Source organism: Semicossyphus pulcher, unplaced genomic scaffold (genome assembly GCF_022749685.1).
Source record: "Semicossyphus pulcher isolate SPU_LCO1_2020_fin unplaced genomic scaffold, fSemPul1.0.p SCAF_1, whole genome shotgun sequence".
NCBI lineage: Eukaryota > Metazoa > Chordata > Actinopteri > Labriformes > Labridae > Semicossyphus > Semicossyphus pulcher.
The window spans coordinates 7,584,441-7,610,717 of record NW_027211603.1 but is presented as its reverse complement, the minus strand read 5'-3'; the positions used below and the strand labels follow the sequence as shown (position 1 = coordinate 7,610,717).

At 43.0% G+C, this 26,277-nt stretch overlaps 1 protein-coding gene across 1 annotated transcript in view; it reads left to right on the top strand.

Moving 5' to 3' along the window:
• myo9aa (myosin IXAa) overlaps positions 1 to 26,277 on the top strand; it is a 131,157-nt gene that overhangs the window by 95,474 nt on the left and 9,406 nt on the right. Inside the window, exons 14-32 of the mRNA XM_069667755.1 lie at positions 734 to 929; positions 2,099 to 2,218; positions 5,579 to 5,654; positions 10,645 to 10,785; positions 11,292 to 11,331; positions 11,420 to 11,542; positions 13,297 to 13,377; positions 13,566 to 13,676; positions 17,983 to 18,105; positions 19,006 to 19,155; positions 19,519 to 19,853; positions 20,278 to 22,008; positions 22,278 to 22,377; positions 22,731 to 22,943; positions 24,625 to 24,722; positions 24,844 to 24,974; positions 25,246 to 25,466; positions 25,594 to 25,710; positions 25,879 to 26,067. Coding sequence (XP_069523856.1) covers positions 734 to 929; positions 2,099 to 2,218; positions 5,579 to 5,654; positions 10,645 to 10,785; positions 11,292 to 11,331; positions 11,420 to 11,542; positions 13,297 to 13,377; positions 13,566 to 13,676; positions 17,983 to 18,105; positions 19,006 to 19,155; positions 19,519 to 19,853; positions 20,278 to 22,008; positions 22,278 to 22,377; positions 22,731 to 22,943; positions 24,625 to 24,722; positions 24,844 to 24,974; positions 25,246 to 25,466; positions 25,594 to 25,710; positions 25,879 to 26,067 — 4,296 coding nt within the window. The remainder of the gene's footprint in view (positions 1 to 733; positions 930 to 2,098; positions 2,219 to 5,578; positions 5,655 to 10,644; positions 10,786 to 11,291; positions 11,332 to 11,419; positions 11,543 to 13,296; positions 13,378 to 13,565; positions 13,677 to 17,982; positions 18,106 to 19,005; positions 19,156 to 19,518; positions 19,854 to 20,277; positions 22,009 to 22,277; positions 22,378 to 22,730; positions 22,944 to 24,624; positions 24,723 to 24,843; positions 24,975 to 25,245; positions 25,467 to 25,593; positions 25,711 to 25,878; positions 26,068 to 26,277) is intronic.

The following is a 26,277-nucleotide window of genomic DNA, read 5'->3' as shown; positions in this document are numbered from 1 at the left end:
CGCATCCCTAGCAACGGTCTGTTCTTCATAACAACGGTCTGTTATCGAGAATTAACAGACCACAGAATGCCGTTATCAACCAATCAGAATCAAGTATTTAACACAGCCGTGTAATAAACAACTATAACAGCTAGAGACTGCCATTCATTTTGCACCAGAAAGCGAATACATCTGATTTTAGCGCCATCAAATTGTTGAAGTTTGGTGATAACGTTGGGTTGCATGCAGTGTAAGATGGCTGAAGATGCATGGGCAGCGCAGGGCAGCTGTCATCTGACTGTTGGAGATTTCCTTTTGCGTAATCCTCTCTGTACTGATCTCACAGCTCGAGCATATTTTCAAAACTTCCACAACCTTTAGATTGTAGAGATTTAATGGACATGAAACATTTTAATGTATTCCAAGAAATTCCATCACAATAAGTAAACAATCAATGTATTTCTATTGCAGATTAAACCAACGAAACGTTATTAAACTATATTGACTTACATAACCTTTCAGCCTAGGTTGTTGACATTCTGGGGATATGGAAGATTTGGAAGACACCTCATAAGTAAAAATACCAACAGAGGCACTGACATCATTTCTATCGCAGAGCTCAAAGGGTTAATACTCCTGTGTATTCAATGATTTTAAAAACCCATCATTAGAGGGATTGATGGGCTGCTGAGGCAGACGGTTAAGGGGATCTAATTAAATAAACTACCATTGTCTTTCTGTGTCGCACACTCAGGATTTCAGGGAGAAGAACACCGACCACATGCGTCCGGACGTCGTCGCTCTCCTGAAGAGCAGCAAGAACGCCTTCATCTGCGGGCTGATGGGCATCGACCCGTCGGCCACTTTCCGCTGGGCGGTTCTCCGAGCCTACTTCAGGGCCCTGGTGGCTTTCAGGGAGGCTGGGAAGAGACACACGCAGAAGAAGACCGGTGAGCTCTAACGCTGAAAGAGAGTCTGCACATTATAGAGGAGTGTCCGTGAGGAGACAGACTTCTTGGGCCGAGGCAGCTGCTTATGTTTAGATTGGGCCTATAATATTAATTTACAGCATTTTGAAGCTTTTACATTTTCAGTGACATAAATTAGATTAGAATAAATATTCTCCATGATGAAAATGTGTGCTCTCTGTAGTTTGTGTGCAGCTCAGGCTGTGTCCAAATCAAACAACTGAAAGAGTCCACAAAGAGGGAAAAGACAACGCCTTTACTGATTGTCATGTGAACATTTGAAGTACTAAACTTATATGCGTGAACACAGATTAATTTACTTCTATTCAGCCAAGAAACTATGTGTTATTTATTCAGTTTTCCTGTATCAAATAGTTAGTTTTTTCCTGCCATAATCTGTGTCTTAGCAGTGATTGTTCTGTAGTGTGTGTGCATAGTGCCGGTAGTGCTGCCATGTATTTACCTTAGCTCTTACTCTCTGTCTCTCTCAGCTTTAGCATCCTTATGAATGCCTCCTTTTCCCTCAGATACGACTCTGTCTCGACTTGATATGCAGTAGATATTAGCATCAGATTCTCTCTCTTGCAGTCTTATGAATTGTGTGCACCCTCTTGATGCTTCTGTTCTGACACATTAGGTTTGACATGAAGTTGTTTTTGTAACCAAACATTTCTTTTAGAGATTCTTCCAACTTTTAAGATATCAGTCACCAAAGGGAACTTTTACATGTCTTCTAAAACATTTCTACAAAATGACAGTCGTGTTAAAGCTTTAAGTTAAAGTTTTATCATGCAAACACTTTAATTCTTTTTATAAGTTGTTGTTAGCTGATATGGAACCTTTAAATAACCTCACACTGAGAAAAAGGTTGCAGACAAACTTGAAGAAGACATTGTACTGAGTTGCCTTTGGGTGGCGAACACCCACACACAGAGCTACTGTGACAAACATCTTACTGCTGCCGCCGACTGCAGTTTTGAATGTCAATCATCTTCTCTCCTGAAGTCTTGCACAGGTATCTCTCCAGTAGACGACTGCATCTCTTGATCTCTTCTTCTTCGCTGTCTAATCTGTCGTTTCTCTCTCTCTTTTTTCCCCCTCCTTCTCTTTCCTTGTGTCTTTTTTTTTCTCTTTTGTTTTGCTTCTCCAAGGGCATGATGATGCTGCTCCCTGTGCAGTTTTGAAAAGTGTGGATAGTTTTAGCTTTCTGCAGCACCCTGTGCATCAGAGAAGCTTAGAGATCCTGCAGAGATGCAAAGAGGAGAAGTACAGTAAGGCTGCCAATACAACAATAACTCCTCCTGTTTCCATGTTAGAACATGACTCGGGGAAACTGCAGGGACGAGGCTGACCAACATCAACAACTTAACTGCACTTTAGTGCAGCCAAGTCGAGCAAAAAGAGATCAGAATCATGATAATATTGTGATAATATACCATAGACTGTATGAAAGAAAGAAGTGGATGTAGCCACTGTGACGTCGCCAATTTGCGCTTGTATTGAACCCTCAAGTTCAGCATTCAGATGTCCCCGTCTTGGATTTTTGGATCCAGAAGTAAACAAACAGTATTAGGGCGACAGGGTGGATATGCGTTGTTACATTCCACTTCAGTCAATTAACTCGGGACAACGCGTGTTATTTTACCTCGCTCCTCACCTGTCAAATGTTTTGTTATTATCAAGGTTGACAGGATGTTTTGTTCATCTATTTTACCCTAAATAGGAGCATTATTTAAGAAATGAAAATCACACTGCTTTGAAAAAGACTTGGAACTAGCGATTGAGGCCATAACTTGTTAGGAAAAGGTTTATTGAAGTATTAAAGTTATAATCTCGAAGATCTCAGTTTTGTTCTCTTTGGCGGCATCTGTGGCCATAAACGGTAATTGCTGGAGCACACTTTCAGATATCCAGACAGTGCTGCATGTGTGACGTCCACGGTTGGCTCCGGTTGTAACTCTTGATTTTCCTCGCTGACGGTCACTTTCCCTTTTAGACTGTTTGCTTCATCTGAGCGTCGAGTTTGTTTGTTTTTCTTTGGATTCTCACTTATTGTTGAAGTTGTATCTGTAGTCATCCATCTTTTCTTTGTTTGTTCAGCCATAGTAGATTACTGTTTACTCGCAACACTTGCAGAGAGCGGAAAAGCAGCCGCCACTGCTGGCTGATGGAAAACGTGTCGCTAACTGGGTGCCGCTTGTGATTTTTCCCACGAAGTCGCCACAGACACCCAGTCTGTAATACTGAACATGTAAAAGCTTTCATCAGTGGGCCATAGGCTCAATCACCATTGTGTTACCTCATTCAGGCGATAAATAGTGACTTAACATTAATTTTAATGAAAATCTTCGAGATTATTACTTTAAAACTGAGAAGTAGGGTAATGTTCCCTTTTGATATCATGTAATCTAACCAGTCTCCCCCTGCTGGCCATTAGGAGTAATGCAGGTTAAAGGCCCTGCCCTATTAGCTTCCCTTTTGAAACAAGAGGCTACATCCACTTCTCATATACAGTCTGTGAAATAAGTTAAATATTGTTTTTAAAGTTTTTATTTCCTGCTTTTTTTATTTGTAGCTTAAGTTTCTTTACGTAGACTAGATGCTTGTTGGTCTCAGCTCCCTGTGTCTCCCTCTTCTCTCTGTCTTAAGCACCTGCATGCATTTGCTCTCGGTCTCGTCTTGCACGTTTTCATTAGCATGCTTCAGCCATTCTGTCGCTAACAGAGTGCTAGTAAAGGGCTAACAGTGAAATGCATGGGTGTATCAGCTAACTCTGGTGTTGGTAAACATCATTGTAACTCCATCACTTTCTTCTGTTGTCGGTAATTGCACACATTATGTTGGGCGTTGGGTATATTTGCTTGTGCACCACAGCAGATATCTTCAATCACTAATAGCACACAGGCTGGTGGAGGTGATAGAAATCTGAGGGGGTCTATGATTATAGTCGGGGCACAGATGTGTAAATGATGATCACTAACCTGCTCACGGGCAGCTTTACATGTGGTGCAGGACATTCAGCTTAGCTCACACGCTTCTGTCAACGGTCACATTTCATGACACTCAGATGTGTTTGTGTCTGTTTGTTTTGTGCCACCCTGCAGCTCCAGATGAGAGTGAAAGTGTTGTTCAAAGTGATGAGACTGAAAACGGTACACTGGTTTAGTCTCCTGATAAAGCGCTCTCTCAGATTCCTCTTTGAGTCGGCTAACACACCGTAGAGCTCTATGATTTCTCTTCACTGAGACTGATTGTTGTAACTGTTGGCTTCTCACTGCCAAAACCAGCAATCACACTGTAGTAATGTAACACAGCAGCCTTAATTACACCCACTCTGATCAGAGATTTACTGTTTCTCTTTAGGTTGATCCCTGCATTATTTCTTTAGTTACTCTATAATTAGGAGACAAAACATGGTATCTATGGAGGCAGAGAAAGGTCATGCTTGCAATAGTATCACAAAACTTAGTTTTTATTAGATTCCTTTTTTTATCAGCACAATACAATGTATACATTTCAATACAGTTCAGTAAGTTTCTTTTCCTCTTCCCAGCTGTATGTGTATTTTTACAGACATCCATAGGCTATATAGGATGAAATTAAAGAAAATAATAACAGTCGTAGCAAGTAATTCGATAATGTCCACTCCAGAATATGAGGATAAAGGTACAAATCCTTGTGTGGGACAGGATGACAGCATTTTGATATAGAACAGGAGGATCTTGCATCACTAATAAATATTGTTATCGCATCACAAGTTGATTATTTTGTAATTACAATTCAGTTCCTCTTAATACTTGTAATATTTATCAGAGATCAGGAGGGTCATTTCAGTTTGAACAAATCGCAGCAGGACAACTATAGCAGCTCATTTAAGATGAAAACAAAAGGATTAGCGCCTCCTCCACCATGTTCTTGACGAGGTTGATATCGTAAATCCCGCCCCTTCCTTATTTTAATTGGCCGGTGAGGGAGAAGTGACATTGACAAGCGCGGCGGTGGTCCAAAAGTTGAGCTATTTTCAACTGAGAGCGCTGTGACAAAAAACAGCTGACGTTGAGGGCGTTAGTGGACACAGGCCCTTACTTGTGATCAAATGAATAACTCTTTTGTTTTTTATTTTTCAAATACTAAATAATTATCCCACGATTATAAGAAAAACCAAAGGTGTTTTTTCATTAAAATTTCATTTATTTTAAGATATCTGCCTTTTGTTTATTTGAGCTAACACAACGTTATCCCAGGAAAACAAGCTTTGTGATCTCCAAAAAACAAGCCTGACTCTTCTCTGCTTTTGTAGATATGAATATTAGTCTCTTAAGTAACGAAGCAAACCTACAGTCCAGAGTAACTAAATAACGCTTCAGTATCATCATCAATAATACGACACTAACAAGAGCAGCTCCCTGTTAACCTCACAGATCTTAAGTGTTAAATCACCTGCAGTAGATCATATGTCCAATAAAAAGACACATAACACTCACTGCAATAACACTGGATGTCACATGGTGTCGGAGGTGTGTTTGTGTTGGGAAGGGTTTGATTGTCCTCCTGTCTGTTGTGTGTGAATGTGTGTGTGTGTTTTATTTTGTGTTCTTTCACATGATGCAAACCTGTCTGCTCGTGATCAGGTGTGACCAGAAGGAGTCCACGTACGCCGCTGTCGGACCTTCAGGGGAGCAACACCATCAATGAGATCTCACCACGGTAAGAGTCTGCGCCGGGTTTGGAGATGTGATGTCAAAGCTTGTTTCAAACTCTTTCGATCGTCAGGGGTCGAGCCGGTTTAGAGACCGCTGCAAAAATGTGTTTTTCTCTGGTTTTACTATTTATAGGTTTGTGTTTGTGTAAAATTAAGCTTTGTTTTATTGTAAACAACATTTCTCCTACTTCAAAATGAAATAAATTCTCGTTCAAGTCTTTATTTGCAGAAAATGACGACTGGTTAAGAAAACCAAAAGATGCAAAAAATGAAATTTCAGAGCTCAAATATCGCAAAGAAAACAAGTTCATGTTCGTGTTTAAACAACAGAATATGAATGTTTTGACTCAGAGATCAGAGGTCAGTATTTAGTGGAATAACCTGGTTTTTAATTACAGCTTTTCTGCATCTTGGCATGCTCTCCACCTGTCTGTCACATTACTGTTGGTAGACGTTAGGCCACTCTTTGTTCGATGGCTTGTGACCAAACGTCTTCCTCTTGATCACATTCAGGCGGTTTTCAATGAGGTTCAGATCTGCATTGGGCTGACCATGACATGTAGAGAGAGATGCTGGTTTAAGGAACATTTGGAGTGCTCTCTTTTTTTCTGGAGCTGTATATTTACTTATATGGATGAGCAGGGTCTGGACACATTAAAAGGTGTCATCAGGACCAGGTACTGTGTTGACTCAGCAAACGATTTAACGCAATCAAACACAACGGCACAAACAACCAACTCAAAACTAAACACCTGCAGATAAACCATCACCGCTCTGAACAGAATTTTTATAAGCTTCATGAAAATATGACAGGACTATTATATTTACATGACGTTGTGATGCATACATTGTTTAGATCGTTTGTCTCACTCTTGTATTTAAATTTATTTTAACAGTGAAGGGCCGTTTGCAGTATTCCATAACTTGTGAAAATAAGGATTCAGATCAAAGCTGATTATGATAATATGTTCACATTTATCAGCATTATTTGTAAGAGATCATACTTTTCTCTGTCGTCTTTTTAAAATTTTATTTAGCCTTTATTTAGACAGGTAATCTCTTAGAGACACGTGGTCTCATTCTCAAGAAAGACCTGCTTAGACAGCAGCAACAACACAGAGTTACAGACTGACAGGACAGTCAATACAGAGCTACTGTCGGCTCTGTAGTCTTTATATTTTCTGCAGGCCGACACAAAACAAACATTTTAAGCCAAGGATGGTGATAGACAAGAATGTAGTCATTTGTTGAAGGATATTTTTAAAGCTCCTGAGAGGAGTTTTTTTCGCTTGTTATGAAACAGACGGAAACACTGCCTTTGTTTACATTTTCAGGGCAAACATTTAAAGCGAGTTATACATATGACTGTTAAAGAAAGCAAGATGATATTTTATTAAAAACCACCACTTAAGCATGTACAGGACAAAATCAGCAAAGAGAGAAGAGGTACGGCTTTGTCCACAGGGGGCGCCAAAATCAACACAAACCAGAGTTCCTCACAGGAGCTTTAATTATCAGCTGTTGTCAACCTTTTGTTTTGCATTTGATGCTTTATTAGTGAGTCGACTGTAAAAAGAGGAAATGAACAGAAAGAAACCTTCACCAAAGTCCCGGGTCAAAGTTCAGCAATGTTGTTGTTCATATTTAGAGACCTCAACCCGAAGCCCCCAGGCCGTCCAGTAAACTCATTATTCCATCTTACATACTTGCTCTGGAACTTAACTCCTTTCTTTCTAATGCTCTGTTATAACTTATTATTTAACGATCATGCAATTATATTAATCTCCGGGCTTTGAGAAAGTCATGGCAGGCCTTTAAAATAAAGAGTAAAGACTTTCTGTGACCCCGAGCGTTACCCTCATGCCGCCCCGCTGAGTCTTCACTCCACCACCTCCTCTAATTAGCTGCGGACCGCGAGATTAGCAGCCCACGACCACGACTGGTGGCACAGAGCGGCTCGTACAACACGGCTTTTGTTACACAGGAGCTCAAGTCTGGGGCTGTTAAAATCCCCCCTTAATGTGATTTGCGACCTCTGGCCTCCCTCTCCGTCTCTGTCTCTTACTCACTCAGTCGTACACACTCATCCTCTTCGTACTCGCGGAGCACTAAACCCCGTGCAGCTGCTTCCTCTGTGATGTAAAGGCAGAGCTATGCATCGGAGGGGAGTGCCCGGGGAGTGATAAATACTGCAGGGTGCGTGTCGGCTGGACAGAGTTTTGGACAGTGCGCAGCTTTATGGGACTCTCAGAGAGGCTATAGAGAACAACAAGAGGCTTATTGTGCTGTCACTATGTAATGAGATCGATGGTCAACAGGGGAGAAATTCTGCCCAGTTCATCATGTTCCTCCTCTTCTTATGCAGTCATTTATAATATTTTAATGTAATGCAGGTTGGTAGTAAATGTCATATATGTGTGTACTACTCCTGTGGGACAGTGGGGATGTAACCCAGACTGTGATTTTCGTAGTGAAGCATTAAACTGGATGTGCTGAAGAAGCGTCCTCTGGGTCTCTTCTTCTTCTTCTGGGCTACAGTATAGTTTTTTTAACACCTGGTTTTTTATTTTTGGTTTGTGTCCATCATGTGTATAAAATTCAGCACACAGTGTTTAAGTTTGGACTGAAAGAAAATATTTTTTACACATGAATCAGCTTTCCGACAAGCTGTGTTCAGGCGTGGAATGAATATAACTCTGGTTTACAGCGGCAGGATAAGGGCCACATTAAAGAAAAAAATCAGACGTTTCATGTAAAAAGACGAAATCTTACGAGAATAAAGTCATAATATTGAGAGAATAAAGTCGTAAGAGAAGAAAGTCGTAATATTATGTAAAAAAAAAAAAGTCGTAATTTTATTCTCGTAATATTCCGAGAATATTTTTTAATCGTAAAATGACTACTTTATTCTCTTATGACTTTATTCTCATAGAATTTACGACTTTATTCTTGTAAATTCCATCTTTTTTTCCTCGTAATATTATTACTTTTTTTCTTTCAATGTGGCCCTAATACTACTTTCATTCTGTTGACACTTTGTCTTGAGTTTAAATCTGTTTAAATGTCCGCATGCTGAAGCTCACATTACCACTCAACTAGACTCGAGGTCCAGATAAAAAGACAAGACACAAAATAAGTTAAACTAAAGCACAAGAAAAATTAATGGTTTAAAATGTGACGTCTTACAAGGAGGCATCTGTACCGGCGTCTCCAGAGCTGGGATTGGTAGCGCGTAGAGCTACATCTGATCTTTGACAAAACCAAGAGGATAACGTTCTCTGAGGCATCGAGCCGGCACATAAATGTAAACATAAGATTTCCTAAAACAGCTTGAAAAGTATTGACTCGAGCAGTTACAAACATTTCTCTTGCGCTGCACCGTCTTGGTGGCTTAAGGAGAATCCTCATAGCATTATTATAAGCTATTTGTAATCTCTGTAAGCTTGTTTTCTTGTGGTTTGTCCACAGGTTCGCAGGATACAGGTGTACAGTAAGCTCTGAACAGAGACATCTTTACGTCATCCGTACGCATACCAAACCTGCGTGAAAGAATGATAAAGAGAATAAAGTATAATGTTTACCTGCTTAGTTTAGCATTTTGGCATGCTCGACTTTGGAGGACAAAATCACCAAATACAGCAGATGGACATTTCATTCATTTGGGAGTGCTAGATTTTAAAGTCAGCAGGATTCATCCTCTAAGGGGCCATGATTTTCATATATGTTTTCATGGCAATTTATCCAGTAGTTGTGGAGTAGTTTTTCTTTAGAGGATGGAAATGGGGGAAGAGAGAGTGGAGATGACCTGCAGCAAATGGCAGAGGGTCGAAGTCGAATCCGGAGCTGCTGCACTGAGGAAACTGACTGAGTTTCTCTCTTTACACGGGGCACGCGCTTTAACCGCTGCTCATTGTGCATTGCCACCTCTAAAGACGTGCTGCTAGCCTGGCTAAAAGCAGTTCCAAAACAGTGAGACAATGTAATATCTGGAAAGAAAATGATGCTTCTTATTTATTGAACATTTTCTCTGGCACAGGATACAAATCCTCCACGCCAGACTCTCCACTAAAAACAACAAACATTTTTAAAATCACAACAATATCACAAACACTCACATTTCAACATTTCAAAAATATCCTTCGCTGACCAGAATTCATCCAGTCTATTTTTAATAGAGTTAACTAAAGGAGCCCGCACTACATTCTCTGGAAGCTCGTTCCGTGCTCTTACGGCGCCGAGTGTGAAAAAGTTTTTTCTCTTTTCAGAGGAACACTTGAGGGGGAATCATTTTAAGGAGTTCCCTCTTAAATTATATCTGTTATTCCAAAAATGGATAAATGCAGGTGAACACAACAAGCATAAAGACTTTGTGGTTTTCTACCAAACAAACATCTGTCCGTGCAGCACGATCAAAACCTCTCCCATCTCACCTTCTGTCCTAAATATGTGTTAACTTTTCAGCCTCTAAAAAGTCTCCCTCTCGTGTCCCACCTCATTTTCTCTCCATAGAAAGAGACCAAGCATGTTTTCTTGCTTCTTTTTTGACCCCTGTTGCTTTCCCCCCTCTCCCGTCCTCTCCCGTCCTCTCCTCTGGGCTACAGTATTTCATAATGGTTGATGGTTCTCACCGTGACCTGACCACCCGTGTTTTTGCTTGCGTTCTGGGCAGGTGGTTTGGTTTCACCTTGCGGCCTGAGGTTGAAACCCTCTGAGGCCTCAGTAAACTGTGTTGAAGTTTGGGTGAGAGAAATTTCTCTCTCTATGAGGGGAAAAAAAACATGGGAACTACTGCCCCTGCTGGTGGAGCTCAGTCCAGTGGGAAAGACGATCCCATTTAGACATACAAAAACACAAGGCACTGTTAGAAAGTATTACATTAGTTGCTCCAGGGTTTCCTTTCTTGTGGAATCATCAATCAATGTTGAAGTTCCTGTTCACTAAGGTAAACTCAAGCTAATCATTTTATCTGTCTGTGTGCGTGTGTTTTCTCCTCAGTAGTTCTCCGGGCCTCGGCTGGAACGGGCGTGTGGGTCGACAGAGCCGCTTGTCCTCCAGCGGCTCCAACACAGAAGAAGACGGCATCTTTGTCAACTCTGCCAACAGCAAACTCCTGGAGAGAGCCCACGACATCCTCATGTCAGTAACACGACATATTCACAGTCACCCTCATTGCTGTAAACTCCCCCATACCTCTGATTCAGAGATAACACAGTAGTCCCATCATCTAGGTGTTTTTTTTAAGACACAATTTAATGGTTAGCTTTTTGCTAACTGTTTCCAGCATCATTTGACTCTATTATTTGTTATTCAGGTCAGTATTCTGTTGCCTAGAGACACCTTTAAGTAAAATACCTGAGTTCAAACTCAGTGTCAGCAAACATCGGCCCTATGAGGTGTGCTTCACTGATCACTACATTCCTACCAGCTGCAGAAGTGCTGATTTGTAGCTGACCCTGACCTCTGACCTCCCTGTGACGGAGAGCAAGTGAAGAGAGAATTTCCCCACAGGGATTAATAAAGTTTGAACCTTACTGACAGAAATATGACCCACTTCAGGAGGATGTGTAACATTAATTCAAATACTCGCTAAAAATATCTTGACTGTGAGTTTCACTTTTCTGTTTTTGTGTCTTTATGAGCAGGAGGAACAAGAACTACAAATCTAAGCCAGTTCTTCCGAAGGTACGGCACAGGATCTCTATGATATATAGTTTCTAATGGCGTGTTGCATTAGCAGCAGTGTCAGCTAACTGTGACTTCACTTCTGCAGCATTTACTCAACGTAAAGTCCCTGAAGTACCTCAGCAACCTGGCGCTGCACGACCGCATCACCAAGTCGCTGCTTCACCTCCACAAGAAGAAGAAACCACCCAGTATCAGCGCACAGTTCCAGGTCAGACACACACACACACACACACGCACACACACACACACACACACACACACACACACACACACACACACACACACACACACACACACAGAGCCGGTACCGCACTGCACACTGCCGTTCTGTGCTCTCATAGTAAAAATAACACGATGAGCCTGAGCTGTACCGAGGATCTCCCTCCAGCTGTGAATATGATAAAAACAAGGTGTGTCCTTTCAGACCGGCTGTTGGTGGAAACATCATCCATTACTCCGCCTGCCCACGGCCTTTTACTGTCCACCCTCTTATCCCCGTTTTTCTCCATATGTGTCTCTTGCGCAGTTCACACACCCACCCTAAATGCCCCTCTTAAATGTGTGACATCATGTCTGGAAATCTAAGAAAACCAATTTATAAATGCTTTAAAAGATACTTTGGATTTGGTGAGGGAGATTTTTGGTCAGTTATTGTCACGCCCTTTATAAAGTCCTCTTAAAGACCAGCTCCAGTCATGTTTTAAGACATATAAAATGCTCTGCTTGAAATAATAAATTCTGTCTGATATGTTTTTTTCTGCAAAATACGTTTAATCACTTCCCAAGGCTTCTCCTTCTTCTCCCGCTCCCATCTGCATAGGCCCCGCCCACTATGCAAATTTCCAACCGCCCCCTCTGTCGTGATCTTTTAGTGGCAAGTTGTTAAAACTTAGCTAGCTTGAAATGTAGACATGAGTAGTGAGTTTACAGCCGACTGTTACAGCTAGCTCGCGCATCGCCGAAGTGGTTGCCATAGGTTACACATAATGATATGCGTAGCGTCGCCCCGTCCATTAACGGGATTGGCTCCTTAGGTTTGTGACATCTCAAACCTGCCAATCTAAAAAGTTGTTGTTCAGACAGACAGGCCCAGCCATGGAGATGACTGCTGATGTTGTCCCTGATATGTCTTGTAGCACATGAAAAACACCACATGGAGATGTTTACAAGGTTAAACACTTGATTTTCACTGGAGGGGGGCTTTAAAGATTTACTTGGGCATGGAACGGCAGTAATTGAACAACCAATATTTGCTTATTTCTACTATTTAAACTGCTAAAAACAAAGAGAAAACTTTGAAATGGAGGCCCTCTGCTTTCTGTTTTAATATCTAAGCAGAGGATTTTCTTGTGAAACACCCGTCAGAGCCTGAGATAAGTGGGACTGACAACCATTAGCAACATCAGGAATAATCTTATGTGCACATTTACGGCCGGTAACACATGCCAGCTCAGAAAAAAGGACTTTTACAGTTTGTGATGTCTTTGAACGTGAACTCTGCTGTGGCTGTTGGAGGTGTAGACGAGCGCTGAGGCCCCTCTGGCCGCCCGCCCGGGCCCCAGTGTGTGGATGACTTCACTTCCCACATCCTGTGCTGCTCTGATTGCTTTAATCTCCTGTGGAGGGGGAGGAGACTGAATTCCTCCCGCCACTGAATTATCACACACACACACATGCTGACACACATGTGCACATGTTTACACACACAGCAGAATTGCACATGGAAACACTGCACACACATGTTTTGTAGACATGTTGCTGGTGTTTATGATCTCAGGCAGAGACTTTAATCTTGCAGCAGAGAGTTTAACTTACAGAGGGAGCGACGTTTATTCACGGCTGACAGACCCACCCGACTTTAGCGCCCTCAGCCTGTCAGGAGACTGTGGAGCAACAAAAGCGGACTATATGTGCCTCACATCATGTCACAGTTAACGTCTTCTCTTGTGTCTCACTCTGCAGGCCTCCCTCAATAAGCTAATGGAGACTCTGGGTCAGTCTGAGCCTTACTTTGTCAAGTGCATCCGTTCCAATGCTGAGAAGGTACAGTGTGATCACTGCAGACCGCTTTTTAAATTCACTTTGAAGTTTGAACTTTTCTAAAGCTGTTTATCATTCCCCCCTCTTCTTCTTCTTCTCTGTAACCTCTGCTGTCTGTCGCTTCTCCTTCTTCTGTCCGTCTCTCCTCTCCTTGATTACCACCCTCTCCTCTGGCCGTCTCTCTCTCTCAGCTGCCTTTAAGGTTTTATGATGACCTGGTGCTGAGGCAGCTGCGCTACACAGGCATGCTGGAGACCGTGCGCATCCGGCAGTCGGGCTACAACATCAAGTACAGCTTCAAGGTAACACACACACATTAGCACACTGTCGAAACTCTTTAACCATATAACTTTCTATTTAATGCTATTCTAAGTAAATAACACATGAAGAAAACAACATGATGACTCATCCTGCACTCAAGGGGAATACTAATTTCTCATCCAATGAAACTAAATGTTCCTCCCCCTGACACACACCTACAAGCTTGCTAGCTCCATCATCACTGTTTTTGTGCTTTTGGCTGCTGCAGACACCGGTCGATATCTGCGATAACTCCTACCTTAGTTTAATGTTTTCAAAGTGAACGCCTAAATATGCAAAATCTATAAAGTTGTTGCAACATAAGAGTCAATCTATGTCAAATAAAAGTAGGATTTTGTCCAGGAAGCAAACGCGCAAGCCAAATTGTCAAAGTGTTATAGCAGCAGATCACATGAGCACATGCCCTCCCCGATACGCCGTCACTCACTGCTCACATCCCAAAACTTAATGGACATTCAGGTTCCATGTGTTTAGTTGCCAGTAATCAGTGATGTCGCTGAAGCCAGGATTCACTGTGTGTTGTGTCAAGAGGGGATTATGCGGGACGTGATGTGGCAGCCATCTTCACCACACTGGCTCTTCTAAGAATGATGTCAGCCCTGTGAGAAACTGTATGACTAATAACACAGATCATGTTTAACGCTGATTGGAAGTGATTGTTCAGAAGACCTTCAGGGACAGACTCACTCCCACTGCAGATCTGCTTTACTGTACTTTCCATTTTGTGGTTTTGAATGTTCACTTGAGCCAGTCATGTCATGTTGAGGTTTTAGTCACAGTGAGAGTCACTTCACCAAGACACAACTCATTTTCCCATGTAAGCATTGTGTATGTAACAGCGCGGATAGTTTATGTTTCATTCGTGGCTAAGACTCAAGCTGCCTCACAGACTCCAGCTGCCCCACAGATACAATCAGGGTCAAAAAAGATCGGTTATGAATGTCAAAAAATACTCATTTAACAGCAGTGACTCCAGAAACAACGTCCCGCTTACTCATGATTCCCCACAGACCTGGCTTTACTGGAAAAGTGCAGTTGTGGCAAATAATTTACAAAGTACATTCAGCTGTACTTTGCTTTAATATTCGCACGTTATTCGACTTTATACAGCTACTCCGCTACTTTGTATACGCTCTGATTTACAGCATCAAGTATTATTTATGTCTAAGATTAAGATTTAACTTAAATAAAGCTTCGTTCATCTAGAATACTTTACATATTTAAAATAGATCCGGTGCTTTCTAACCCCGAACACACAAGGGGGCGCCAAAATCAACATAGAAGCTTTAAAACAGCTGCACCTTGTCCTGCCATAACAGTTAAACACTACTTACACATTGTTCTAACAATATATATCGGTGCGCTGGTTTAGCTCAGTTGGTAGAGCAGGCGCCCCGTGTACAGAGGCTGCTGTCCTTGTCGCACTGATCGTAGATTCGACTCCTGGTCTGCCGATCATTTGGTGCATGTCATTGCCCACTCTCTGCTCCCAACATGTCCTGTCTATCTTCAGCTGTCCTGTCAAATAAAGGCAAAAAAGACAGAAAAATAATCTTAACAATATAATTTATTAGTTTATTTATAACATAATCTATTTTTATATCATTTACATGGGACACTGTTGTTGTATTTTCCATTTTTTTGTCCCTGTAATTTACTGTGTTGTATATTTTGGAATATATAAAGATTATTTTAATGATTTACTTTGAATTTGCATTGAATTCAATAGAATTTATTTTATTCGATAGGGTCGCTGCAATCTAACACAGTTCCAGTACAGAGCATGAAACTGACGCGTTGCACAGAGTTTGTAGCTATCGCTAATTTTCAACTCTTGTCCCTTTAGGCTTTAGGTATTCGTAATAAAAATAAAGCATTCAGTATCATAAAACCACTTAAAACTGCAGATATGAAGATACAGTTAAATACATACACCATAATATAACAATACGCAAATTCTATACTATTTCTATTCTAATTCTATTTTAAAATACAAGCTGAAACGAGAACAGCTCTGGTTTGCTTTGAGCCAGCATTTGACCTTTGTTGTGAAAGATTTCATTTTGATTTGTCGGTAATGTGTTGCAGAGTTTAAAGCCCCTTAGTGAGAAAGCTGATTGTCCAAATTTAGATCTACATGTTACATTTTATAGTTGCCATTCATTATGCTCCTAGATGCTCTCTTACTGTCGTACTTTTGTACTTGTACTCTGAATGCAGCGCTTTCATTTATTAAAGTAATTTCACTTTTTTCTGCTCCTTCTTTCATTAAGTACAAAATTCCACCTCTGCAAAATACTTCCCCTGCCATTGCCTGAGTGACAAACTCATAAAACTGCCGCGACTTCGATGATCTCACTCAGACAATTTCAGCATCAGACATGGTCATTTAGCAGAAATTCCTCCAAACATATTTAGTGCTGCGGTCAGCACTAATGAGAAATATCTCGGGCATGGGATCACTGTGGACGACTCCGCTGGTTCCCGACCCTCCAGAACATCAGAACAGAGCCTCTCCATTGTCCTCGGCTCTCTCAAACACTCCCCGCGCTTGTAATTGTATAAACACAGCATCTGTTTCCCTCTCCACCCCCTGCAGCCCGGGGTGCACAGTGTATTGGATTCAAACAATGGGCCTCAGTTTGAGGAGTGGGAGTTCAGCATATTTATGTCATGATGTTTGAACGCCTGCGAATACGGACAGCGTGGACTCTTACCTGAAACCACATGTGCCTCCACAGCTGGTTTCTGCTTGAGTGATGCTACAAGAGGCTGCTTCAGTTTCTCATGATGGTCAGGAGTTTTATTTCAAATTGAGGTCAACAGAGTGAACATCCTAAAACTTAATCCTGTACTGGACTCAGTGTTAGAAAGACAGATTACTTTAACAGGAAGTTAAGCTTTTGTTGGACACTTTTGCATCCTGTGCGAAAGATACAAACTAATGATCCAGAACAGGCCTTTAATATCACGTACCACTATACACCAAACTCAGTTTCCCCACAGATGAGCTTTGTCAGCTTTGTCACATGCGTCTTGACTGTGTTTAGGGCCTTGTAGACATTTCAAGGTCAAATCTTTCTGCTTTAATCAACGACTGACGAGTCTGAATCTGACTGCGTGTACCCTATATTATTGTTAACGTTATTGGTTCATGTTATATCAGACTTCACACACAGATTGTATTTTGGGGCGGCTGTGGCTCGGCGGTAGAGTCGGTCGTCTCTCAATCGGAAAGTTGTGGGTCTGATCTCTGGCTGCTACAGTCACATGTTGAAGTGTCCTTGGGCAAGACACTGAACCCCGAGTTAGTCCTGAACTTGTGCATGAATGTAGTTAGACCCTGACTGGAGATTGGCACTTAGGCCTCTGCCATCAGTGTGTGAATGGGTGAATGTGACATGTAGTGTAAAAGCACTTTAACTGGTTGGAAGACTAGAAAATGTATGTAGCCTTTCGGTTTCAAAAGTAAAGCCAGTGCTGCCTTAAACCTGCATTTTTTCCAATGGCCAGCAGATGGCGACTTCACTGATTGCAGGAAGAAGTCAGATTGTAGGGAACCAGCTGAAAATATCTGCCTGCCTCTCAGTTTACTTTTACTTTTATTTACTTCTATATAAATGTATGGTCTTAGTCACTATTTTAAAGTCTTCTTCAATGTAGCATCATGTTGCTTTTGTAAACTATGCTCCCATTTAAAGTAAAATCGTCAATAAGCGTGGTGCACTTTAGGCTGTGGCTACATGTGGTTGACAAGTTGCTTCCACGGCCAACCAGGGCAGAGATGTGGAAACTGTTATCGTCTATTTTTCACATTACGTAGCTTCATGTCTATCCTATGTTGATGAGCATAGACAAAAGTTAACAACAGTTTTTTAGTATTGGTATGTAATAACTGTACTCTGTGTTAAAATACAATTAATGGGGCGGCAGTTTAGGTCAGCAGTTAATCGAGTAATCGATGCTGCGGCCCCGGGCTCAGCTCCGACTCTTGCCGCATCCCCACTCTCTCTTCCCACAAATCGACTCTTTCCACTGTCCTATCGAATATTGGCAAATGCCAAAAAATAAATAAATACCATTTTGTAGTTCTAAATTAAGGATGGAAAACTTGGAGTGCATTGTTAGACAGGAAGTGCACCAGTAAGTGCACCGCTAACTGAAGCTTACATACACCAAGTCCACGTCCACGTCTTTGTATACGGTCTTTGGTTCACGTACCACAGATTGGGAATCACTGCTGTGAGGAAATAAACATCGTAACGTCTTTCCCTTTTCTCTTGACAGGATTTTGTGCATCACTTCTGCGTGCTGCTCCCAGAGGGCACCAGGGCCACCAGAGAGGGCATCCGGCAGTGTCTGGACCAGCTGGACCTGCAGCCAGATGGGTACCAAGTGGGAAAGACGATGGTACTACCCTGCTCTCTTCTTTCCTCTGTGCAGTTCTTTTTCTTCTCTTGAAATTAACCGATAAACAAGCACAATTAAACATAATGAGGCATGTTTTTAATATGGCACATCCCTGTTCTCTAATGTTCTAAAAAACTGTGTTCATCATGATGAATGAATGCTACACAGTTGAGCTTTGTTTAGCTCTCAGAAGTTATGTTTGAATTTTATTGATGATCCCAAAGTTTCCTTCAGTACCAAAAGCAATATTATACTTCTTTGGTTTTGAATATTTCACAGGTTCTAAGTTTGACAAGTTTTGGAACAAAAGATTAAAGAAATAAAGTAAAGAAAAGATTTTATAGCTACTTTACCAGATGTTTGATGGGAATATTAGTGTAAAATAAGATTTAAAAAGGACAAAAAAGTCATTTTCTTAAATGTTGACATCAGTGAAAAGATCATACCATGTTATTATTACGTGTTTTAGGCATTTAGGAATTTGGAAAAAGAAGTCCAGCGTCCCAAAAATGTGTTCACTTAAACTAATGTGGGGGTTTTAAATTACTCAAACTCGTCAGTTTATTAAACTTTTGAATGACACAAACTATAAATAGACACATAGACACCAGGAAAGGACAGCGTTGGCCATAACCTCATATTATCTGAAAACATCCCTCTGGGAAAAAAAGGGATGTAATGAAGACAAGTCCAAGGTATGAATGAGGCATGATGGAGGGGTCCATGCTCCTGGTATGCTGTCTCTATAATTAGAGGATCATACCTGACATACTTGTGGCCGAGTATCCGGCCAGGCTTTTCTGACTCTGTGTGTGTGTATATATATGTCTTTGTATTCAGCCAGACTCTTCATTAAGCGTGTGTGTTACTGTGCTGACTTCATCACGTCCCTCCCCTCAGGTGTTTCTCCGGGAGGCAGAGCGTCAGCAGCTCCAGGCCTTACTCCACACAGAGGTCCTCAGACGCATCGTCACGCTGCAGCGGCGCTTCAGAGCGCGGCTGGAGAGGAAGCAGTTTGTCAGGATGAGAGAGGCAGCCGTCTGCATCCAGGTAGTGAACTACTTTTCATCGTCACCGCTCTCCGGTGACTTCATTTCGGTCTTTTCCTACTGTGTAATTTAATTTGTTTTGTGTTGTTGGAATATGGAGGCTACCTTTTATTTAGTGTTACCTTTTATAAACTTAGAGCAGAACTTACTGTCAACTTATAGTCCATCTTCAGTTTATGGAATTTTATGGAGTGAAAATTAATGTGACCTATATTTCAGGTGGACTTTCACACTTAAATTTTCAGTGTTGTTGGGATTTTATTCCATTTTCAGTCCCATATTAGAACATTTTACAATTCCCTTTTACATTTCTGTGGAGTTGCTGGTGTGGTGAATACAAAAATAATTTAGCATCTCCTTACAGAAATGGTGGCAATCGTACCGGCCTATAGAAGAGGAAGAGGAGGAAGAGGAGGAGGAGGAAGAAGACGATTATGACCCTGCTCTCCAGCAGGGGGCAGCGTTGTGTCTGCAGACAAACTGGCGAGGTTACAAGGAGCGTCAGAGGTTCAGGCTGTGGAAGGAGGCTGCTCTGGTGCTGCAGAGGGCGTGGAGGTCATGGCTTCATCGGCGCTGCACGGCAGCTGTGGTCATTCAGACGGCCTGGAGATGTCATCAAGCCAGAGAGGCCTACCTGCGTCTGTACGCCGCTGTGGTGCGACTACAGGCGGCTAGCAGAGGCTGCCTCGCCAGGCAGAGGTAAGCCACCCTGTCAAACACTTCATCATCTATAACCTCTTACCTTAGAAAACTCAGGTATGGATAAGTTAGGTATACCGACACATTTTAGAGGCTTTATACTCTGAAAATAGCTTCTAAGGGTGCATTATTTTTTTCTTAAGCTGGTGAAAAAGCAGATTAATCTCTGCACACAGCTCCTGCAGTGTGTTTGCTCATTGTTCAGAGTGCTTATAGACCAGAGCGTGAAATGACGCACGCAATCCAACTCAAAGCAGCTCTACACTCAGCTGAGCTGCTGAGAGCAAGACGTAAATCAGACTCTCATTTCTGAGAATACTGAAGGCAGTTACACTTTGCTTCCTGTTTAAATGCATCTTTAGGATAGGAGTTGGGGAAATATTGACATCCGGTGAAGTTGTAACCCTGTCTTCTTGATTGACAGCTTCAGAAAACTGAGAGAACAGAGACTGAGGGAGAAGAAGGAGCAGCAGGAGAAGCTGATTCAGCTTCAGAATGGCCAGGTGAATCTCTCTCCAGAGGAAGACGAGGAGTCTCCTCAGAGGATCATGGGGTTGGACCTCAGCACATGGGAGGATCCTTCCTGCCAGCAACGAGAAAAGAGCCTCCAAATCCTCAGCAGCCAGGAGGGAGCAGGAAAAGAGGAAGGCGAACCTGCTCGGACGATGGAGAGCACCTCTCTAGTGGAAACTGAAGCGATCCTGAGCTCCACTGTGGTGGTGCGAGAGAGGTCCAGGACTGTAGACGAGTCCAGCCAGAAGACCACCCGAGCCAAGAGAGAGAGCCGGCGCATGAGAGAGTTGGAGCAGGCGAAGTTCAGCCTGGAGCTCCTCAAGGTCCGGGCGACCAGCGGTGGAGCCTCATCCCCGTCTGAGGAGCGGCGCTGGTCTGTGGAGCTGGTGCCCTCTGGGACCCCGCCGCTTCGTTCACCTCAGGGAACGCCCGACAGCCAGAGCTCCAAAGGCAGCTTTGAGCTTCTCAGCATGGACGACGAGGCGCCCAAGGCTGTAGAAGAGGTGATGGACAGTGAGGATGCATGCTCCCCTCCTCCATCAGATGCTCCAGAACCCTCTGAGCCTCATGTGGAGGTGGTTTCAACAAGCCCGAAGCCAGATGAACCACATAGGACAGAGGTGTCTGATGCTGTTGCCCACCCAAGCAGCGAAGGCCAGATCAAGACAGATCAGCCAGCCCCCTCCGCGCCCACATATCCGCCCAAAATCGAGAACTACCTCCCTACATTTTTCGTCCCTGCAAGTGAGAGCAGCACAGTCGTCTCTGCTCGTCCTGCAGAAAAAGATCAGCCAACCCCAGAGGCAGCCGTCTCTACAGCAATCACCGCTGTTACCAAGCCTGTCAAAGAAAGGAGAGAGTCCACGCGTCGGCCGGTGGTGGTGGTCATAAGTATGCAGAAAGAAACACCGCTTAGTGAGGAGCTGTGTGATATCCTCCATCCCCCTGTAGAGGTTCGGGATTCTGCAGCCCAGACGGGGGATCTGACGCCACAGAAAGCAGCCCCGGCTCCTGTGTCCCAGAGTCCCGTCCCCGCTCCTACCTCTGTCCCTCAGGCCGACCCGGCTGTCATAGAGAAGCTGGTGCGACTGAATGAGGAGAAAGAGGTGCGGCAGCGGAATCAGCAGCAGCAGAACGAGAAGGAGATGATGGAGCAGATCAGGCAACAGAAGGAAGCGCTGGAGCGGCAGAGACTGTTCTTCGCTCAGTACGAGAGAGACATGTTCGAGAAGCAGAGAGAAGAAGCTCTGAGCAGGATTCAGCAGAGTCGACAGGGCGTGCAAGATGTTAGTGGAGCTGAAACCTCCGGGAAGCCGCTTAGACCGAGTTCCCTGCTGATTGAGAGGACTGCAGGACTCGCTCCTCACGCTAGAACACAGTCGGACTCCGCTCCCCCATCAGACGTCCAGGGGCGCACCCATCGCCACCAGCTGCCTCCTCCGCCAGCCTCCGCTCCCAGAGAGAGACGCAGGCCTGTTGCTGAGGGCTGGGCTCCTAAACTCACGCTGGAGACAAAAGATGGAGGAACCAGGGTGAGAACAGCCGCCAAGAAGCCTCCAAGTAATCAAGGTGCTACAGTCAGTATGAAGGACAAGCAGGGCAACATCTTCTTCTCTCCTAAGGACAAAGTGACTTTTGCAAAGTGAGTAATGAGTGCTTGCACTTTCTATCTTGCAGCCTTATAGGAATAATAACAATACATTACTATCCAGGCATTCTCAGAACCCATTGGCTATAGTTTAATGACCATAATGACGATATAGCCTAATACTTTACTCTTCTTCATCGTCGTGTTTGGCTTGTTTCATTTGCGTTCTTGCTCTTGATCGGCTCCTCAGTACTTCTTTATCGTATTAATTATTTTACACTGATAACATTTTGTGTATTTGTGTTCCTCTGTTTGTCCCTCAGGTTTGACAATGATTCTGTCACTAAAGAAACACCTGCAGCCGCTCCCAGAGAGGGACCCACATCCGCCTCCAAGCCTTCTAAAGGAACAAAACCTCGAGATGTAAGAAATCTCTCTAGAAAACAGACATTCAGCATGTGTTTGCAGTCATGCATTTTTGTGTTGTGAACATAGACTGTATAAAAGAAGTGGACGTACCTTTTAAATAAGGATTGAGGCGTCTCGAGGCTTCAAGCTGTTGTCTACAAACCAAAATCTGATGTCATTGTGGCTCCTTTGACTTCCTTTATACAGTCTGTGATTGTGAATGAATGAATTAATCCTGGCAGTGTATCTCCCAAACTTACATTAAAACAACAGCTGACCTACAAGAGAAACAAAGTACACTGAAGCTCTTCTAGTCGTCTTTAAAGGAACCTTTTAAACTTGCTGTTATCACTTCTGATAAACTCCAGGTCGGCAGAGCGGGCCAAAAAAAGAAAGCCAGAATGGCACGGACCCGCTCCGACTTCCTCACCCGCGCCCCCATCCTCTCAGTTGGGGGCGATACAGACGAGGAGGACGGCGACAGCCCCGTCAGCCCCCGTCATTACAGCCTCCCACCCCTCTCCAAACCGAGCTCGACGGAGGCGGGCTTAGGAGAGTCCTGTTTCAGTGACTCAGACATGGTAACAGGCGCCAGCAAAGCCACCAGTGGCCCTCTCTACTTTCTTAAACACGGCTCCTCTTTGACACTTCTAACCCCCTCAGCGGAGAGAGCAAACACCTCAGCTCTGACTCAGACTGAGCTTCAAAACTTTTCTGTATACGTACAATAACTTTCTGTTTGAGTGGAACACATTTCAGAAGCATTACAAGGTATTTTAGAGATGTTTTGAAATACCTGCTTAAAGTAATATTGTAGAATCATAAGAATCTGTCCTTTATTTATACTGCCATTAAGGACTATCAAACAACTATAAATCTAATTGATCTAATACTTGATTGGTTTCACAATGCCTTCAGCAATCATAACGAACAGGGACGCATCCTGGTAGATGCATGACAGTTTGTGAAATGTGTTTCACCTGAAAACTTTTCCTCTCCGAGCACTAACAGTGACTTTCCTCCTTTTAATGATTCTTCCTCATTTAATAACATCATGCGTCTCACTTTGTTGTATTTCCTATCTTTGCAAGAAGCACTGGTCCCGAGTCAAACCGTCATCTCTTAACAAACTCTTTCTGTCTTTTAACAGCACCTTTCCAGAGAAAACTCATCTGTTCTTTGTTTCAGAGTGTAGCATTGTTTCAAAACTGTTTTTAATGTGTTTGCTGGGTAATATCATGATCAATCTAAATGCATTGAGTCATTTTACTGAGCTCTTATAATGTTAAATGTGCTCCAGCTGGTGCAGCTCCAGTGATGTGATGCTGCCATCTACTGGCTTAAAATTTCCCTCAGATGACGACATCCTAGACCAGGGGTGGGCAACCCTGCTCGAGCTACCTTCCTGCATGTTTTAGGTTTCTCCGCACTCTAACACACCTGATTTGAATGTTGTATCAAATCATGCAGGAAGGTAGCTCTCCAGGAGCAGGGTTGCCCACCCCTGTCCTAGACCTAGACCATGTAGAAATGCATTATACAGTCCCTCCAGGAAGTTGCGTTCCTGTGAATTCACGCTAAGTCAACCAATTGCTGCAACTTTTCCGAAAACTTGACCAATCCTCCTTTTTCCCTGCAAGCATAAAGTCATGTACATCACCAGTCACTTGTTTGATAGTCAAAATATTGATTCCCTGAGGTCTGATATGTGGGGGCCTCTTTTACTGTATTTGTCACTGGCGTTTGCATCATCACTGATTTTAAAAAGTAATTGTACAGTGAGACAGTAATCTCTCCAGTAGTCTCTCAAAATAACGAGTAGAACAGCGTAAATATAATAAATATTGTGTAGATTCTCCTTCGCACATATGGAGAGCATTAAATGTGCAAATGCAGTGAGAAATAAGGGCTACTGACTTTAGTGTCATTCAGTTTTTACATATTTATTTGGTGTCTTGTCACAGAGATCAACCTAAAGTGATGTCAGAAGACTAAAGCTCACTGAGCCAATAGATCGCTTTATTTTGTGCGTTTGTCCCAGTCGCTCACAGTGGATGTGTGATGTATTACACTAAAAAACAAGGCTCAAAACACGGCAACTTTCATTTGAACTTTTTTAAAAAGCTGCAGCAAAATCAGGCATTTTTTGCCGCAACATTCACAGAAAACGCCCGTGAAATCCTGGAGGTACTGATTAGAGAGAGTGTTTTCCTCATTTGTAGCCGTGTCTTTAACATGTTATTTAATTCGATGTTGTTTCAGCCCGGGAGCACCGAGGAGCAAAAGAAAATTCACAAAGCCATGTCGTCAGGAGATCTGGTCAAATCAGACTCGATGCGCAAGAACTCGCAGGATGGGAGGTTTGTTTCGTCCTGTTTTCTTCCTTGTTTTGTCTCCTATAAGTTAAAGCTATTTACATCTTCATCACAATTTCATCATTACAGAAGGAACGCAAATTTATTTTGTTTTCATTTTGCACAGGGTTCGTGGTAAGATGCGTTTCTGGGGAAAGACAAAGTATGGAGACAAGAAGACGTCGAGAGAAAAGCTGATCTGCGGGGCTGATTCGATGGATGGAGACTATGGAGACACTGGGCCGCTGCTGGGAGAGGGTGCGTTATCCAAAGAACATTCATTAACAGGACTTTTGTATGTTCTAAAACCACACAATGGGGGACATTAGGTGCTGATTAATCAGTCTGTAACACATTTACTTTTATTAATGACAAAGAAAGCAGCAAATGCTCACATTAAAAAAGCGCGAACCAGCAACTTTCCCTTCCTGTAACATTTGACTGCATCTGAAGTTCATTTGATCCACTTGCCCTTCTCCTGTCATCCCCTTTGAAGTGTCTCTGACTGGGATTCTCTTCCGCACAGCAGGTCAGGAAAACATGTCGCCCCCCTGCAGTCCCGATCTGACGCTGGATCGCGGGTTCAGAGACTTGAAGGAGAACAAAGAGCCGTCTCCCAAGGTGAAGCGAAGGCGCAGCGTGAAGATCACCAGCGTTGCTCTGGAGCCGGCTCAGTGGCAGAACGACTCGCTGCAGATCCTCACCTGCACCAACGACTACAGGAGCATGAACGACTTCCTGATGAAGAAGGTGCAGCCGAACGTACTGTTATGATTGCTTGGGCTGTACTTCAATATGTAAAATGACTTGAGTAACAGACAAACAGACGGAGGCTTTTAGCCATTCATGCTGAGATGATTTTTGTTTCCTGTTTTAGATCAACGACTTGGACACAGAGGACAGTAAGAAGGACACCATGGTGGATGTCGTGTTCAAAAAGGCTTTGAAGGAATTCCGTCTCAACATCTTCAACTCTTACTCCACTGCGCTAGCAGTAAGTGCTGCTCTCATGGTCCTTTAAACTGCAAATATGTTCTTCAAAATTATAATAACCATCTATAAATATCACTCATGATCAGCAAACCACATGAGAAGAAGTTTACATCAGATAACAGGTATTAAGTAAACAGATAAATGCTGACCCCGCTCTCTTCCTCTTCAGATGGACGACGGTAAGAGCATCCGCTACAAAGACCTGTACGCTCTGTTTGAGCACATCCTGGAGAAGGTGATGCGACAGGAGCAGAGGGACTGGAGGGAGTCTCCTGTCACAGTTTGGGTCAACACCTTTAAAGTTTTCCTCGATGAGTTCATGACGGAGTACAAGCCCCTGGATACCACAATTAGCAAGGTAAAGAAACCTCCAGACGGCTCCGCCAAATACACATTTATGGCTTTTGGATGAGGTCTGAACCGTCACTTTAGGGGGAATGTTAGAGAATTACATCTGCACTAATTGTTGTGGATCAAATAATAAAGTTAAAGAGGGTTTTTTTGAAGAATCTTTTCTAACTTTATCTGTCATGCACTCTTGTGAACATTGGCCATTAGCTAACATTAC